The sequence below is a fragment of the Anser anser genome, assembly GCF_964211835.1.
Source record: "Anser anser genome assembly, chromosome: 27".
Lineage (NCBI taxonomy): Eukaryota > Metazoa > Chordata > Aves > Anseriformes > Anatidae > Anser > Anser anser.
The window spans coordinates 5,275,445-5,292,654 of NC_139748.1; the positions used below are offsets into that span (position 1 = coordinate 5,275,445).

Consider the following 17,210-nt stretch of genomic DNA (forward strand, 5'->3'; position numbering starts at 1 on the left):
ACGGCCACACCAGGCTCCTGCTGCCTTCGGAGCAGGGAGGTTCATACCTGAGAGGCGTGGGGGGCAGCTCAGCCACCTTGGCCGCCGGCGGGAGGTTGGCCTGGGCTTTCGGGGTGCTCTCGGGTGAGCCGATGCTCTTCAGCGTCACGCACTCGGAGTCTAGCGCTACCGCCTTGGCCTTGGCCTTCTCCTTCTCCCGGTCCGTCTGGTTCACGGGGGCCGGCGCGCCACGGCCGGCGCCGATCTTGGACGGCTCCTTGAGCCGTGACACCGAGATGCTGCCCTGCTTGGTGCTGAGCAGGCTGGGATCGATGCTGCTGCTGACGGGCCGGTTGGCGCCGCGGCCGCCCGTCACGCTCATGGAGCTGGACTTGGCCGGCCGGGGCAGGCTGCGGTACTGGATGTTGGAGCGAGCCCCTGGGGCCAGGAAGCCGGGCTCAGCCGCGTTGGAGACATCCAGGCTTGTTTTCCTCCCGCTGACCGGCTTGACGGGGATGCCGGAGCTCTTCTGGATCTTGCCGAGCGTGGCCGAGCCCCCAGCTTGCATGACGGTGGCGGTGCCAGTGGCAGGAGCCGGCTTCTTATAGCCGAAGGAGCTGGAGGCCGAGGGGCGCGTGAGGCCTGACGGGGGCTTCTTGGCATCACCGATGCGGTCACGGCCAGCGTCGGAGGAGGAGCGCTGCAGGCCCGTGTTCTTCACGGACAGCTTGCTCTTGTCAGTGGCTTTGGTCTCAGGTTTGCCTGGCGGGGAGGGAAGGAGGGGTTAACAGCCCAGGAGCAGCGGGGAGGGTTTGGGGGACGGGACATTCGGGTGCAGGATAGCTCAAATCTGCCAGCAGCTTTGGAGATGAAGACGGAGACTCACGGAGACGTGATGTAGAGGAAGAAGACAGGACACGGCACTGCCCACAAGTCAGGATCCCCCCCACCCAGCCAGCCTCCAGCCCCGCAGGGTGTCCCACAGCCAGCCCACGGCTGATGTGCGCAGGGAAGGCCCAAGGAGATACCCAGAATCAGCCCCTGCCCAAACCGGCCTCACCTGCCACTTTGAGGGTGCTCTGGGCCGTGTGGGTGATAGGAGAGGTCACTGCCACCGGAGGGGTCTTGCCCTTCTTGAGGGAGCCCGGGGTGCCCAGGCTGACCGGCTTCTTCAGCTCGCCGCCCTTGGACCCCTCCTCGCAGCTCTCCGAGGGCTCCCGCCGCCACTTGGAGGAGCCGTGCTCCATCTTGAGGCTGCTGCTGTCGTAGTCCAGCTTCTTCGTCGCCTTGTCCTCGGCCTCGCCGTACCAGCTCAGCCCGCTCTCTGCCAGCGAGCGCTTCTCTGAGTCCGTGCGCAGCTGTAGGACGAGAGGAGTCAGGGGCAAAACCGGCACCCACCCCAGCCCCAGCGACTGCCAGGGCACCGGACACCCACGGGTGCTCCCAGCCCCACCGAATCGCGGCCCCGTGGCACGTGCCATGCCTCGGGCAACCCCCCCCGCCCACCCTGCCGCGGGGCGGCACCACGGGCACCTACCGCTATGGCCGAGTTCCTGCGCGAGGCCGTGGGGGTGGAGGGCAGGGAGTTGAGCGAGGAGCTGGCGTTGAACTCCTCCGAGCTGAGGTTGTCAGAGGCATCGCTGAGGCCGCTGCTGATGGAGCTGCTTTCATCCCAGCTGCAACAGCAAAGCCAGCGTGAGGCCCCCTGCCCAGCCGTCCCCTGCCACCGCCGCGTCCCCCTGCCACCCGACTGCGCCCCCCAGCCCCGCGCCACCCCCGGGGCTGAACCTCAGCTCCCGTTCACCTGGCGGGGAGCCGACGCTTGGCAGCCGTGGCTGGCTCCAGCCCAGCCCCACTCAGGCTTCAAACCCCCGCAATTTCCCCGTTCAGGCCCGCACGGAGGTGTTTTATGGACTGAAGGCACCTGTGCAGCGGGGGGGGACCACCACCGGCACGGCAGGCAGCACCGCGGCCGGCACCGAGCGCCCCGTGACCAGCCCCACCGAGGGGGTCAGGAGGATTCCTGGAAAGGGCAGGGACCGGCCGGAACAACAAACTCACCCACCCCACAGCCTCCACCCTTTCTCGGCCAGCTCCCACTCGCTGCTCCAGCGCCCGCGGGGGACATCGGCACCTCCGCAGCGCCCGGGCAGCTGCTCCGTGCCGGAGGCGCAGCGGAGCATGCACGAGCCCATCTCCGGGGCTGTCACTCAGCGCGGGCAGCACCCGCGAGCACGGCCGCCTTCCAGCAGGATGAGCACGGCCCCTTTCAGGTCAGCGGCTCAGTAGGTCAGGGAGGCCCCCGCAGCCCCCCGTCGCCTGCCCCGGGCTGAGGGTGGGGGGACAGGGAGCGGAGCCGAGGGGACGCAGCCAGCCCTGGTCCCCAGCACTGGCACCGGAGCTGCAGCAGCCCGGGGAGCTGTGCAGCAGCGCCCAAGTGACATTAGGGGACAGGACAGGCAGGGACGGCACCCGCTGAGCACCTCTGGCACCCGGGGTGCAGGGACGATGCCCAAACGCCGGGATGGAGCCACGTGGCAGCAGAGGCAGCACGTCCACAGGGGACCGGTGTCCTCAGCGCCCTGCGGCATCGCCTGGGCTGCTCCAGCACAGCACCGGGTGCTGGGCGGGGGGCTGCAAACCCCTGCCCACGGCTGGGCCTCGCTGCCCGCTCCGGACAGCAGCAGGGCAGGGGAACCCCGCCAAAAGAGCGGCTCGGGGCTGGGGAAGCCGCACGTCCAAGCGGTGAGCTGTGCCAGGGATTGAGGGTGCTGGGGCTCACCGGGCTGGAAACGCTGCAAAGGGCGAGGGAATCGGAACGCGACGGGGAAACGCGGGCAGGTTCCCATCGGGGCGCACGAGCGGGTGCTCGTCCCTCGCTCCTCCACACCCACCAGGCTGGGCACTGCCATGGTCCCTCCGCAGGAGGGGTCAGGATGAAGCTCCCCACCCCACGCAGCCCCGGGGGCAGAGCTGCTGTCAGGAACCAGAGGTTTACGGACGGGCGAGCAGAGCCCGGCCCCGGGGAAGGGGCCCCCGTCGCATCTCGTGGGAGCCCAGAGCTGCTGGACACCCCGGCAGGGCGCGGGGAGCTCGTGCATCCCCAGCGCGTGTCTCTCAAACCCAGGGGACCGGCCAGGGACAGGCGGACACAGCCCCCTGCATCCCTCCAGCACAGAGCCCTGCTGCCCAGGAAGGGATTTAATTACAACCACGTGCCCAGGAAGCGCCACGGAGCTGCCCGGCTCCGCACATCTCCCACCGCCAGCCCCCGCTGTGGGGATTTCTCACCGGGACAGAAATCCCCAGAGCTCGAGGCAAAGCTCCTCTTCCCCTCCCACGTCAGCCCTCGGTGCTGCCCGGAGCCAGGCAGAGCTTTGGGGAGCTGCGCGCCCTGCGGCCACGTGGCTGCGACCAAACGCGGTTGGGTCTTTCCAGCTCGTGCCAGCCCAGCAGGGCTGACCCCAAAAGCTCTCCCGGCCTCGCAACGTGGCCCCAGGGGGCTGACACACGCAGAGCCCCGGTGAAATGGGCACAGGGCTTGGGGCTAACCCGCGGGGAGGTGGCCTCGGACCCTCCTCAGCAGCCCCATGAGGAAGGGCCGCCGTGTACCCACCGGGGGGGGGAGCGCAGCTCGCTGCAGCGAGGGCCAGGAGCTGAAACCAGGCACGGAGCTGCCTCAGGATGGCAGACACGGAACGAATCTGTCCCGACGGGGGGCAGGGAGCGGGGTCACGGAGCTGCGCGCACACAGCCTGGTGGGGTGACAAGGGGGAAGGAGGGCACCGGTCCCGGCACCCCACGGCACGCGGTACCCCCAGAGGTGTCGAGGTCCCCGGGCACCACCTCTCCAAATACCTCCCGGCGCTGCTGCTGCCTCTCTGCAGCGTCGGGGACGCGCGGAGCTGAGCTGATGTGGGGCTGAGCCCCTTCTGTAGCAACCCACGGAGCACGAGGAGCCCACCCAGCCCGTCCCACGCGTCCACCCCACCACGAGAACCGCTCAGGGGCTGCCTTTGCTGCCTGCGTGGCCCCGTGCTGGGCTCTGGGTGCCCCTGCCAAGCCCCCAGCACCACCCCAGGACATTTGGGGGGGGGCACAGGCCACATCCCAAAGGCACTCGGGCCATGGGGTGAGACCTGGGTGCCAGATGCCCACCCTGAGGTGCCTTGAGCTCTCTTGTAGGGCGTGTGGCTGGCACGCAAAGGGGTCCCCAAAACCAAGCACTGTACCTACATGTGCCCCCACCGCCCCGCTGGCGGAACAAGGAACTCAACTCGGGCAAACGCAAGCCCCCGGCCCACGGCTGAGCCCAGGCAGCCCCACAGCAGCCCTAACGGGGTCCTGCCGGCCAAGGTCACCCGAGCACCCCCCGCAAACCCCAAGGGGCAGCAGCCAAGCCCCGGCACCACGCTGAAACCAAACCTGCAAACCCTGCCTGGGGATCCTGGGGGGTGTGTGGGGAGGATCATGCGGGGACGCAGCACCCGAGGGAGGGCTGAGCCCCCAGACCCGGGCTGGGGGGGGGGGGGGGGGGGGGGCGCAGAGCAGCCAGCTCCGCAGCATCTCCCCGTGCCGCAGCTCCGGGGCTGGGCTGCTCGGGACCGGCTGCTGCGGGCACCGCGCTCCCGGGGAGCGAAGCTCGGCCCCGCTTTGTGCTCCGCACCCTCCACCTTCCGCAGCCCCCCCCCAGCTCCCTGCACCGAGCCCCCCCCGCCCCCCCCCCCCACCCGGCGGCACCCCGGGGCCCCGCGCCCACCCCGGGGGGCTGCGAGCCGAGCCCGGGGGGGGGCTCCCGAAGGATGCTCGGGGGGGGGGGGGGGGGTCCCGGCACCGGCTCCGCGAGGCGGAGCCAAACGGGGCCAAACCGCGGGGACCCCCCCGGGGCCGGTAACCGGGAGCTGGGGAGGGGAGGGGGGGGGGGGCCGGGCGGGGCCGCGGCTCCCTCCCGCCCCCGGCGCGGCGGAGACAAAGCAGCGGCCGCGGTGCGGCCCCGGGGCTCGGGGCCCGGCAGACAAAGCCCCGGCCCCGGCCCCGGCCCCCGGGAGCCGCCCGCCCGCAATGCGCCCGCAATGCGCCCGCGGCCGCCCCGCGCCCCCCGGTGCCGGTGGCGGTGCCGGTGCCGGTCCCTACCTGGCGGCCAGGCGCGGGGCACGCCGCACTCTCCCGGCCCGCAGCATGCTGCCGCCCGGAGCAGCGGCCCCGCGGGAGGGGCGGCGGCAGCGGGCCCGCCCCGCCGCGTTAAAGCGGCAGCGGCCCCGGCCCGGCGACAAAAGGCACGCCCCCCCCCCAAAAAAAATAAATAAATACGGGGTTGGGGGTCTCAGCCCCGCTCCAGCCCGAGCCCCCCGCATCGCTCCCCGCGGTGCCCACCGGCCTGCCCGCCCCCCCCCCCTCCCCGATCCCCCCCCGCCGTGTCCCCGCATCCCTGCGCCTGGCCCCAGCCACCCCGGGGCCGGTTCCGGTGCCCCCGGCCCAGCCCCGGAGCTGCCCCCAGGGCTCCTGGGCTCTGCCCCGCGCGGGGGGCGGCTGCTTCCAGCAGGCCTGGCTCTCGCAGGGCCCCCCCGGCCCCCCTCCCCCTTTGCACAGCGGCTCGGTTCGCATGTTGGTTTTCCGTCGAGCGGCCGAGCGGGAGCTGCACCCCCAGGCGGGGCGCACCCCGGGGACCCCCTCGGCCACCCCTCTGCAGCGTGCGCGGCGGGCGGAGAGGGTTAAGGAAGCGCGGCTCCGGCACAACAGCACCGGTCCCTGCGGGCTCGGAAATCAGCAATTCCTTCCTCGCCAGCCCTCGCACGGCAACGCCTCTTGGCTCCCTCCCGCCGCGCATCCCCGCTCGCTCGGCCGCCTTGTGCCTGCCCTGGCTCGGCTTGGCGAGGCGTTGCGGGGTGCTGCGGTGCCCGTCCCCCAATGGTCACCCCACCCGCCGGCACCCGCTGTCCCCACGGTGGCTGTCGGACACGCGGCCGCTTGCCGGGAGGACGGAGGTTGCACCCCAAAACGCTGCAGCGTCTCGCCACGGGGTCCGGCCCCGCGGTGAGGACACCGGGATGCGCTGCTGCGGGACGCGTGCCAGCGGGGGCGGCGGCACGGCATCGGCACGGCATCGGCACGGCCAGCACCGCTCCCCTGCGTCCCTCCAGCCTTGCACAACCGGGGCGCCGTCCCCTCCTGTCCCTCCCTCCTGGCCAGGAACGTTCGGAGGAGCAGTTCTGGCCCAAATCCGGATTTGGGGCGTGTGGGGAGCCACCCTGGTCAGCCCGGGTACGCAGGACGAGGGGGGAGAATCGCTGCTGGTGGCTCCGTGCAGTGCATCCCTGAGCGAGAGTACCACGGCCGCGGCAGCACGGCGCCGCCTGCGGTGCCCCCAGCACCACGCGGCCAGGCATGGCCACAGGTCCTGCCCCTCGCCCATCTCGCTCCTGTCACCGCACCGACACCCGTCCGCGTGCCAGCCGGCCCCGCTGCCACCAGCCTTGTGTGTGAGCCGGGGAAGCCACCGGGAGCAGGCTGACCCTGGAAGCACAGAGGGGACGCGGCGTGGCGCACCCCACGTTGTCCCCACCCACCAGGTTTCACCTGTCACCTGCCCCAGTTGTCCCCAGATGAGGACATCGAGCCCCCCTCGCTCTGTCCCGGCCCTTCTCCCTCGCTCTGCCACGGTCGTTGCAGTGGGGGAGGCATGGGGCACGCACAGCCCCCCCCCCCCGTTTCTGTAGGGCCAGGGCTCTGTGGGGGTCTCCGTGCCCTACCTCCATGGGTGGCTGGCACCAAGGGGGCTCTGAGGACGGCCACCGCTCCCTCCCATCACAGCCTCGCCCCTGTGCTCCCCGCTCCCAGCGGGACCGTCGGGAAAAGCAGGGGCAGCCTGGGCTCCTCGCTTCTCATTCACTTAATGGGGCAGAAAAAACAATTAGCTTCATAACTCACTGGTGGGGGGGGGTAAGGGGGCCCTCGCTACTGCCCAGCGGCTCTGGGCGCTTTCCTGGGAGCACGGCTTCGACGAAGGGTGCCCTTTTGGGTGCAGGGGACACGGCGGGGAACTGGGCCACCCCTTTGCCACCCCTGAAGCATCAGAAACCCTGGAGGCAGCGCGTCCCTACACGGGGACCTCCGGCTGCCTGGGGAGCGGGGAGCCTCGAAGCCTCGCTCAGGGCCCGGGGCGTCACGGCGGCCGCGTGCGGAGGTCGGAGAGTCCCAGCGCAGCACCGGGGTGGGGGAGCTGGCGTGACTCAGCCTGCTTGCGAAACTCCTGTTTTTCCACTTGTCTGGACAAGCCCACGGCCTCGGACACCTCCGCCTGCAGGGGCCGGGCTCCTCGCACGGGGCAAGGCGGCACGTGGCGAGCGGCAAAGCCAAGGGGCAAAGGCGGCGCTCGCCTTCCCGGCCTGCAACTGATCCCGTCCCTGGTCCCCGGTGTCCCCCGTGCGGGGAGGATCTGGCGGTGCCACCGCACACACTGTGTGCCCCGTATACTCCCTGCACACCCCAATGCGGGGCAGCTAGAAAGCCAGGGCAGGCCTGAGAGCCCCTCCTCGCCCTCTGCTCCTCGGGGCTTGAACCAGGGCAGCGCACGGCGCAGCAAGCGCCCCAGCCGTGCCCGGCCCCGTTCCTGGGGTGACAGCCTGCTGGGGACGGGGCTGGAAGCCCCCCAGCCTCCCTGCACCACTACAGGGACATCCGCCAGCCCTGGATTATCCCCTCGTCCCCTGACGCCGCTGGTCCCAGGAGCCCATTCCCAAAGCACACCCGAGGTGGCTGCTCCCGGGGAGCACCCAGAGCCTGGGGGTCTGCACCGGGCGCCTCGAGCAAACCCGAAATGAGGAGGAAACTCGAACACAGAGCCCCCAGTGCGGCACAGGGGAGCGCGCTTCGATGGTGGCAGTGCCCAGCAGGGGGCTGGGGCCCTTTTCTGGGCCTGTCCCCGGCTCGCCCCCATCCCGGCTGGAGGCAAGAACCCCGCGGAGCCCCGGCACGCGGCGCAGCCAATATTTATCCGACACCACTTCCCTGCTGCTCCCCCGCGGCCCGCGCCTCCCCGCCCGGGCCCCGAACACACGCAGGGCCACGTGCGGGGCCACGGCCGTGCCCCGCGGGATGTCCCCGCCGAGCGATGACTTCACGGGGCTCGCCGGGACGGCGGCGAGGGGTCAAGCTGGAGCTTGTGCCGAGCGCAGGCGTTTGAGGGAAGGGAGAAGAGCGCCCACGCCAAGCCCGCTCGGAGCAGGGGAGGAGGGCGGCCGCTCCCCCGCCGCTTGCGGGGAGCCGAGCCAAACATCTGCTCCAGCCCCCGGGCTGCACCGCGCTCAAGTAGCTGCGAGGAAGCCGGAGCCCGGCCAGCGCGGGCAGAGCCTGCCGGAGCGCGGCGGCGTCAGAGCGGGCGCAGCCGTCCCCAGGGGTGCTGTGAGCAGCCCCGGCCCCTGCGGCACCCGGCTGCTGAGCGGCGGCACCACGGCGGCACGCGACGGTGCCCGGAGCTGTGCCCAGAGCTGTGCCGCGTGTGCCGAGCCCCCCGCCCCGAGCCACGCGCCGCCCCACGGCCCCAGCGCCCGAGGTTGCTGCCGCAGCTCCCTTCCGTGCCCGCAGCAGTACCCGGCTCGCAGGGAGGGGATGCTCGCACCACGGCAGCAGGATGCACGGTGACACCTCCCCGCCCCCACAATAAACAAGGGCCAAAAGGACGCCCCCCGATCACAGCTGTCCCACCAGCACCTCCCCGGGGCCGTGCACGCAGCGCTGAAGCCACCAAGCTCTTGGGTGCCCAGTGCCAGAAATGTGCTGCCGCACCGCCAAACCCCACCGAGCACGGCTCTACGCCAGGAGCCGGGTACAGCCAGGGGGGAATAAGGGAAACTGAGGCACGGCCAGAGCCACACAGCAGGTCCCTTCAGCCCCACTCCCAGCGCCGCAGGGGGACGCCCGTACCCCGCTGAGCCCTCGGCAGCAGGCACGGGGCACAGCAGGTAACGGCTCCGTGGTGTGGCGGAGCCCCCGGGGACTTCTGGAGCATCCCAGGGCTCTGCCTTTTTGCTGTGCCAGCGTTGTGGGGAAGCGGTTGGGAACGGGCTGGATGACGAAGGATCTGGCAAAAGGAGGGCAGCGGAAAGCACTACGTCATGCGGGGCGCTCTCCAGCCCTGGAGACGTGACGGGGCGGCTGGGAGCGGGGCAGAGCTGACACGGAGCACGGCCCCGTCCTGCATGGGAGGGAGCCTGAGCGTGCGGGCAGAGCCCCACCGCCTCGAAGCCCTGGCATTTTTGCTCCTGCCGTGCCGGGAGCTGCTGGAGCTGCTCAGACCGGGTCGCCGAGCACGTGTGCCGCCGGGGAGCAGCAGTGCAACCACGCAGCCACGCCACAGAGCTGCAGCGCTGGTGCTTGGGGCCACGAGTGGCTCCACACGGATGGGGCCACGCCGCTTGGACGCGGGCAGGATGAAATCGGGCAAAACCCGACTTGAAAAACCCCGCCTGAGCGATCCGTGCCTCCTCCGCTTCCGCCTGATTCACACGCAGGTCCGCACACGAACGTGCCCAGCGCCGCCGCATCGCCGCCCCCAAAATCACACGACAGCCACCGAGCTGCGGCGCCCCGGGGGGCTCCAGAGCCCAGGAAATGTCCCCAGCCCGGCTGGGGGTGGGGAAAATAAAAGCATCGCCTTCAGCATGGCACCCACCCAGGGCAGGAGGCAGGCACCAGGCGCGCTGGGCAATGCCGCCTGCGGACGAGAACCGGCCGTGGGAGGGAGCTTTGTGTCTGTCTGTGCCGGGGACACGGCCCAGCGGTTTGTGCTGCCCCTGCCTGCGCCTTGCCCAGGCCCCAAGGACCCGCAGGACAGGGCAGGAGAGCAGCACCAGCGCACCAAACGCTGCTTTTAACCCGCTGTGCCCGCCGCACGCTCAGGCCCGTGGCACGCGCGGTGCCCGCAGCGGCACAAACACCTCCTCACCCTGCTGCCGTCGCGCTGCCCCTTCGCCACCTTCCCCTGCAGCTCCGGCACCGGCGGGGTTCCCCCGGGGCTCCCCCCACCACCACCCTGCGGGGTCCCCACCCCGGCCACAGCTCCCCTACCTTGTGCCGCTCTCCCCCCGCCAGCCGCAGCGCCGCGTCTCCGAGGGGCTGTGTCACCGCGTCCCCGTCCCAGGGGATGCGACACGGCGCCCCCCGAGCGGGCTCTGACCTCCTGCCCCACAAGGCTCGGCGTGCGCCGGCGCCGTGCGTGGAGGAGCTGCCCCGGCAGCCCGGGCCCGGGGGCTGCTGGCCCCATCTGCAGCACGCGGCTCCTGCCCGGTGCATTAGCGGCACGGGGAGACGCGGCCCGGGGCAGCGCTGGGTTTCTAGGTCAGGCAGCCGAGGAGGCTGGGCGAGGGCTGCGCCTCGCTCGGGGAGTGCGCCCCGACGGCAAGGCTGCCCCTCACCCCGCCAGCCAGGGAGGACGAATCACATAATCATTTAGGGTGCAGGAGTCCTTCGGGATCACCAAGTCCCACCGCCGACCTGACCTACCGAGTCCCGTCACTGACCCGTGCCCCTCGGTGCCACGTCCACGTCTCTGAAATACCTCCAGGACTCCCCCACCTCCCTGGCAGCCGGTTCCGACGCCTGACCCCCCTCTGCGTGAGGAAATTCTTCCCAACGTCCAAGCTAACCCTGCCCTAGTGCACCTGAGGCCGTTGCCTCGTGTGACCCGAGAACAGAGACCGGACCCCCTCTCTGCAGCCTCCTTTCAGGTGGGCTCTGCCCTCAGCCTCCTCCTCTCCAGCCTGAATACCCCCGGTCCCTCAGCTGCTCCTCACAGCTCTTGTTTCCCAGCCCCTTCACAGCTTCGCTGCTCTTCTCTCCACACCCCCGAGCAATTCCCTGTCCTTACCGTGAGGGGCCCCAAACCGAGGACAATATTCGAGCTGCCCACCGGCTCACCCGGGGCCGTTTCTGCCGTTTCTTAAAACGCTACTGAAATCCCAGTAGATGACATCCACAGCCTTTCCCGCACCGAAGCGGGCCAGGCCCCTGCTCCAACAGGATCAGCACCTGCTGCAGCAGCACCCGGCGTCCCCCAGCACCCGGCCAGGGACGTCCCCTGGGGACAGAGCCCCTCTTCTGCCTCACTGCCCTGCTCCAGAGGACCCCCGAGCCCTGCCGTGGGGCCATGGGGGGAAAGGGCACCGAAGGGCTGTGACTCGGTCACCGCACAGCCCCGGATGCCGGCAATATCCCCGTACTGTGACTGACCCCCAGTGGACGTCCCTGCGGATAAAGGGGTCCGGGGCTGCCCCGGAGGGGCTGTCTGCCCTCCTGCACCCCTCCCCGGAGAGGGGCACGCAGCACGGGGCACCCGGCCTGCCCCCGCACCCTGCAGAGGATTCCCTTTGGGGCACGCTCGGAGCATCCCGCTCAGGGCCCCACGCAGGGATGGGGACCGTGATGCAGTCACCTGCCCCGGCCGAGGACACCCCAAGGTTACCCCAAGGACACCCCAAGGTTACCCCAACGACACCCAAAGGTCACACACACAGCTCCAGGACGAGCACGGAGGGTGAAGGGGGGCGGTGGAGCCCTTCACCCCGCAGCCAGACCCGCAGCGAAGCCCGGCTTCGGCCCCAGCTACACCAGGCACTGCAAGGCCACCCGTCAGCCCACCGGGTCCCCTGGCCGGTGACACGCCACCTCTGCCCGCCAGGTGACGGGGCACATGGAGGGGGGGGACCGCGCTCAGCCAGCACCAGGCACGGGCGCTCACAAGCACGGGGCAGCCCCTCGAGCCCCCCGAGGAGGGCTCTGACACCCCCAAGCCCACGGTCCCCGCGGCACAGCCAGCGTGACCCCCCCCGGCCCCCCGCTCACCGCTGTCACACGCCTCCGAGCCACGTCTGGGCAGCGCTGCCCCAGCCCCAGGACGGGGGCAAAGCCGCGGGCTGCGCTCGGTTCCGCTAGGAGCTGACGTGACTACGGACACCCCACGAGGGCTGGAGCAGCACTGTCAGGAGGCCAAATACCTCCTCCTGCTCTGGGACAACTCAAACGCTGGCGTTATTTATTTTCTCATGCGCTGAAACAGGAAACCTCCAATATGCTGAAGCCCTGGACCCCCGCCAGCGCCAGGGGCACCTCGACAGCTCAGCGGGAGCGGGACGCGCCTGGAAAGAAAATGCAAGCCCTGGGCGTGCTGGGCTGCACCCGGCGGCAGGAGATGCCCCTGGCCCTGCGGGGGCAAGGGACGCAGGACTACGGGGGGCTCAGGGCGAGGGGACCCCGCTCCACGGTGCTCCCGGCCCCAGTGACACCCCTTGACAATGACGTCTCAGTGCCCTGCTCGTGCTGGGGCGCTGAGACCCGAGCCAGCCTCTCCCACCTGTCCCACCACATGCCACCAGCACTCCCAGCTGGGCACAGGACAAACTGGTGTAAACTGGGAGAACCCTTCTGAAGGCAGCAGCATTGGCCTGCAGCCCCTCACCACCTGCTTTTCTCAGCCCCCTGCTCTGGGAACACCCAGGCAAGCCGGACACTTCCCGCACACCAGGACAGCAGCACGTCCCTGCTGGCCACGAGCAGCCCGGGGCAGCCCAGCGCCGTTTGGCTCCCCAGCACCAGCACTGCAAGGGCCACGCACCCTCGACGGAGGGAAAGCGCCTCCTGGATGCGGGGACGCGATGCACCCTGGCAGGGAGCGGCGACCTCCGTGCTCCTCCACCCCAAGCCAAAAGGGAGGTGGCAAAACCCCCAGAAGAGCCCAGCCCGGGCGCTTACCCCGTGGTGATGTCGTCGTCCTCCGTCAGGGTCTTCCCCATCAAATCGCTGTCGCTCATGTAGCCCGACTTCAGCTCCACGTCGTCGGTGTCCAGCGCCTCGACCAGCTCCAGGCGGGAGATGTGGCTCAGCTTGCTGGGGCTGCGCATGGGCATGGTGTGCGAGTAGTGCGCCCGCTCGCCGTGCGTGTACCAGCTGGGGGTGCCCTCGGAGCGGCAGCTGCCCCCCACCGACGGCGCGTCCCCGGCCTGCAGGCGGGGGCTCGACTGCCCGTAGCGCCAGGAGAGCGGCGAGGAGCGGTTCGACAGGCTGGACACGCTGCGGGGGTTGGCTTCGTCGCTGTCGTAGCACGTCATCTCCAGGGAGCTGCGAGGATGGGGAGCCTGGGTTAGGGTCGGGGTCGGGGTTAGGGTTAGGCTCTGGCAGACCCCTGCCTCCGGGATTTCCCGTTTCGGAACGTGTGGGGTCTCTGCCAGCACCGAGCCTCAGGATCCCCCACGCAAACGGTCCAGAGGGACGGGAGCGACCCAGAGGCTCCATCGCTGCATCCCACCCACCTCTGCACCTCCATCGCCTCGGAGCAGGGGCTGGCAGCAAACACGAGAGGGGCAGCACCTCTGCGTGGCACCGGGGAGCAGCCCAGCCCCACGCCAGCCCCCCGAGGGTCCCGCAGAACCCCATTAACAGGGAGCTGTCAGGGAAAGCCCAGCTGCGCTGCCCGTGCCAGCGTCCCTCTCTGCAGCCAGCCCGGAGCCGCGAGCGCAGTGGTGACGGGGAGCTCAGCTACTCCCCGCACCCCTCGGGGTGTATTTCGGGCAAACGGCATGTCGGGGAGTGATGCTGAGGCTAAATTTAGACACCGAAAATGATTACTTCTTGGAGCAGCTCCTCGGGAACCCACAGCCTTCGACTTGGCTCCGCATGCTGCTCTCAGGGAGCTATTCCCGAGCCGCGACCGCGCCGTGCTTGGATTGAACGCCCCGGCAGGAGCACCGAAAGCCAAAGCCCGGCTGCAGCACGGAATTTAAAAGAGGGAACTGCATAAAAACTAGGAAGTTCGTTCCAGCGGAACTGAAAGGGGCAGCTAAAAGGGTGCAGTTTTTGTGGGAAGCACAAAGGCTATTTAAAGATGTTCTGCCGGCAGCTCGCAGCAGATGCAAACCACGTCTCCGAGCAGGGCGCAGAAAGCCCCGAGGAAGCTCCTGCGGCCCCGCGGCCGGGCGCAAGGGCTGTCAGAAGCACGGTGACGTCCTCCAGGAACAAAGCTGCGTCCTAGCGCGGGGACAGGAAAGGGTCAAGGCTCCGCTGGATGAAAGAACCCAGCGAGGAGAAGAGGAGAAACGGCAGGAATATTTGAGGAAGGAATAAAATGGAGCGGCAAACCCTTCCCAGGCACGTGGGAGCAGGCAGAGAGCGTGCACCAGGAGGACACCCAGCTGCCAGAGTGCCCCAGGAAGAAAGCTGCGACACATGGGGGCACTTCTACGTCCGTGCTGGCTGTGAGGAGCTGAAGGGGTCCCCGCGCCACGGCCCCGGTCCCCAGAGAACCTGCCCCTGGTGCTCCTGGAGGGAAGCGGTGGACCTCGCACCGCGGCCACATCCGGAAGCGGCTCCGGTTTTGAGGAGACCCGGGGCGCACCCAGAGGCCCACAGGTAGCATCCGTATCGGGCACACTTGTGGAACTTGTTCCCGAGAGCAGAACTAGTGGGTCTGCGTGGTGGTGAAAAGCCGGGGGAGAGCTGGCCCGGCTCTGGGAGGTGCAGCCCGTCGGCGTGGTGGGGCTGCTGGAGGGATGCCTGCAGCACGCAGGTGGGGGCTGCTGCGGGTCAGTGAGCTCTCCCACCAAATGCAGCTTCCAAATAAACTCAGCTGCCATGGGCTAAGAGGCAAAGCCCTCACGGATGTAGGAACTCCTTACGGGACAGAAAGCAGGGGCAGGCTTCCCTGGGCTGCTCCCACCAATTATCAGTGGTCAGTTTTCTCCGTGGCAGGGACAGGGCTGAGGCCTCAGCCGTGGGATGCACGCACAAATCGTCAAGGAAAGGAGGTGACGGCGAAGAGACAAAACCCACCAGCAATACTAATTTAATCGCCCTTAATATCCTTGCCCTATTTCCCTAAGACAGGGGCTGACAGAGGATTTGCTAAGGAGCCGCTGAGCTGAGCAGCGCGCCGAGGAAGCAGCGGATGAAATTTGACACAGATGAATGCAAAGCAAATGCAAAGCAGCCCTGACTCGGCGCGAGCAGCGCCGGGCTGCAAGCGGGCTCTTACACCGAGCGAAGAGATTGCAGAGCTGTGATGGATAATTCCAGGAAATCGCCGGCTCAGGGAATATTGCCACGGCCCCCATGCAAATCCCAGTGCCCGAGTGCTCTGCTCCCTCCAGCTCAGAGAGCTGGAAAGTGCGGTGAGGATGATGAAGGTCTTGGCAAGCTTCTGGGCGACGAAGAGCTGAATGGAGCGGGCTTCTTCAGCCTGGACAAAGCTGGCTGGGGGGGGGACACAGGGGAGCTCTGTAATTGCCAGTGGTGGGTGAGGGGGGACAGGAAGCCCCTAGAAGGTCCAGCATGTTCTCGCCCCTTCCAACACAAAATCAAGCATCCAGCGAGGCCACGAGGTGGCAACAAACACCCAGTGAAGGACACACAGCTCCTCGCTTCCCGGCCTCGCCGACACCCGGCGCAGTCTCCCTGCAGAGCCCAGGCTCGTAACTGCGGGGCCGGGGCTGGGAGGGTGCCCTGGGGAGATGCCCCCCACCCCCCCCACCCACTGCCAGGCACGGGGCTGGAGCTGCCGGGCAGAACCTGAGCGCATCCCGAGCAAAGCAGCAATCCCGCAGGGACCCCGGGGGGACACCAGTGGCCCCAGACACGTGTCGGAGACACGAACGCAGGCAGGAACCCGGCCCCGGTTCGGCAGCCCAGCGGTGTCCCTGCCCACAGCTCCTCCATCCCCACGCTGCACCCTCGGGGTGCTGTCACCCCAGCCCGGGTGGCAGCCTGGACACGGGAGGGTTCCTGGCACCTCCCCGTGTGCTGCCCAGGTGCTTGGCCAGCTCTATCCTCACCCCTACATACAGCAGGGAAACCAAGTCACAGGCAGGGGCAGGCACAGGAGATACTCTCCCTTCTTGTCCTCACGGGGACAGCCGAGCACCGGGACCAGCCCTCACCTCCTGCTTCGGGGCCGGGGGCGATCGGCTTCCCCTCGGTGCCACCCGCTGCCCCTGTCCCATCCGCGCCGTCCCAGCACCCATGAGCCACGTCAGCCCCGGGGCGCTGCCGGAGCCAGGTGCCCAGGCCACGGGGCGCAGCCAGCGCCCTCTCCCACCCGGGACCCCCAAGGGAAGGTGCTGGTTGTGGGGAGGGGGACGCGAGGTGCTGGGGCCTCACCTGTGAGACACCTGGGAGCCCCGCAGGCTGGACATGGTCTCCTCCAGGTTCTGCCGAAGGTCCAGCACATTCTGCACCGTCCTCTTCCTCTGGGACTCGGGGTCTGCGGAGGGACAAGGAGGTGGCTTTAAAGGGACGAAACACCTCTGAGCGTGGCTTTCCCAACCAAGGCCCTCCCCAGGTCCCACTCCGCCGCCAGGAGGGGACAGGGCAGGGCTCCCGTGCTGGACCCAGGTGTCGGTATCACCGCACATCCACTAAACGCCACCGCCCTGGGTGCTGCGGCCAGGAGCAGGGCAGAGGGACCAGAAGCAGGGACACCGGGGGCCTGAGCAGCCCCGGCACCCCCGGGCAGCAGGGCCAGGACCCCGCTGGGACGGGGACATCTGCTCCAAAAACCCCACGCTGGGAGCACGTTCACACGTGCACGCACCCGCTAACGGACCTGCAGGTGCGCTCCCACGCCCACAAGTGTGCACACACACCTAGAGCCCCCCATGCACGTGAACACACACACACATGTGCATGCACACAGATGGGGGCGGGGGGGGGTCACTGCGCCCCTTCCACGGCAGCTGCTGCAGCCCTGGCAGCGCTGCTGGGCTCGGGGCACGGCTCCAGCCTCCCCGCGTCCCCAGCCCGCTCACGTGCGTTCCCTGTCGGGTAAAAGCCGTGCCAGCGCGGCTTTGATCCCCGATTTCAGGCCTTTCAGCCGTGGCCACGGCTTGCCATTGAAGCGCAGCGACAGCTTAAAGGGCAGCGGGCGCGAGGGACGCTGGAGGCGGCTCCTCCTAACGCGCCGCAGCACCCAGCGCTTCGGGATTTGCCACGGCACTGTGAGAGCCGCGGGGAGCGGGGGGACACCCCCAGCACACCCCCCCGGCAGGCTCCCCACGACACCAAGGCCACGTGTCCAGCACGCGAGCAGAGCCCGTGTCCCCTTGTCCCTGTCACGCGCCAGCCATGTCCCCGGGCACCGCAGGCAGCGCCCAGGGGCTCGGCAGCGCTGCCCCATGCCGAAGCATCGCTGGTCTCCGTGTGGAAGGTGGTGACGAGCGGCAGCAGCCCCGATGAGACAGGTTAAATGAAGC

At 69.3% G+C, this 17,210-nt stretch overlaps 1 protein-coding gene across 9 annotated transcripts in view; it reads right to left on the reverse strand.

The window, feature by feature from the left end:
- NAV1 (neuron navigator 1) overlaps positions 1-17,210 on the reverse strand; it is a 66,896-nt gene that overhangs the window by 14,048 nt on the left and 35,638 nt on the right. For all 9 annotated transcript variants that reach the window (XM_083812977.1, XM_083812979.1, XM_083812973.1 and 6 more), the window contains 5 exons: positions 16,120-16,222; positions 12,724-13,089; positions 1,517-1,655; positions 1,040-1,337; positions 48-741 (listed from right to left, as the gene is read on the reverse strand). In XM_083812977.1, coding sequence (XP_083669103.1) covers positions 48-741; positions 1,040-1,337; positions 1,517-1,655; positions 12,724-13,089; positions 16,120-16,222 — 1,600 coding nt within the window. The remainder of the gene's footprint in view (positions 1-47; positions 742-1,039; positions 1,338-1,516; positions 1,656-12,723; positions 13,090-16,119; positions 16,223-17,210) is intronic.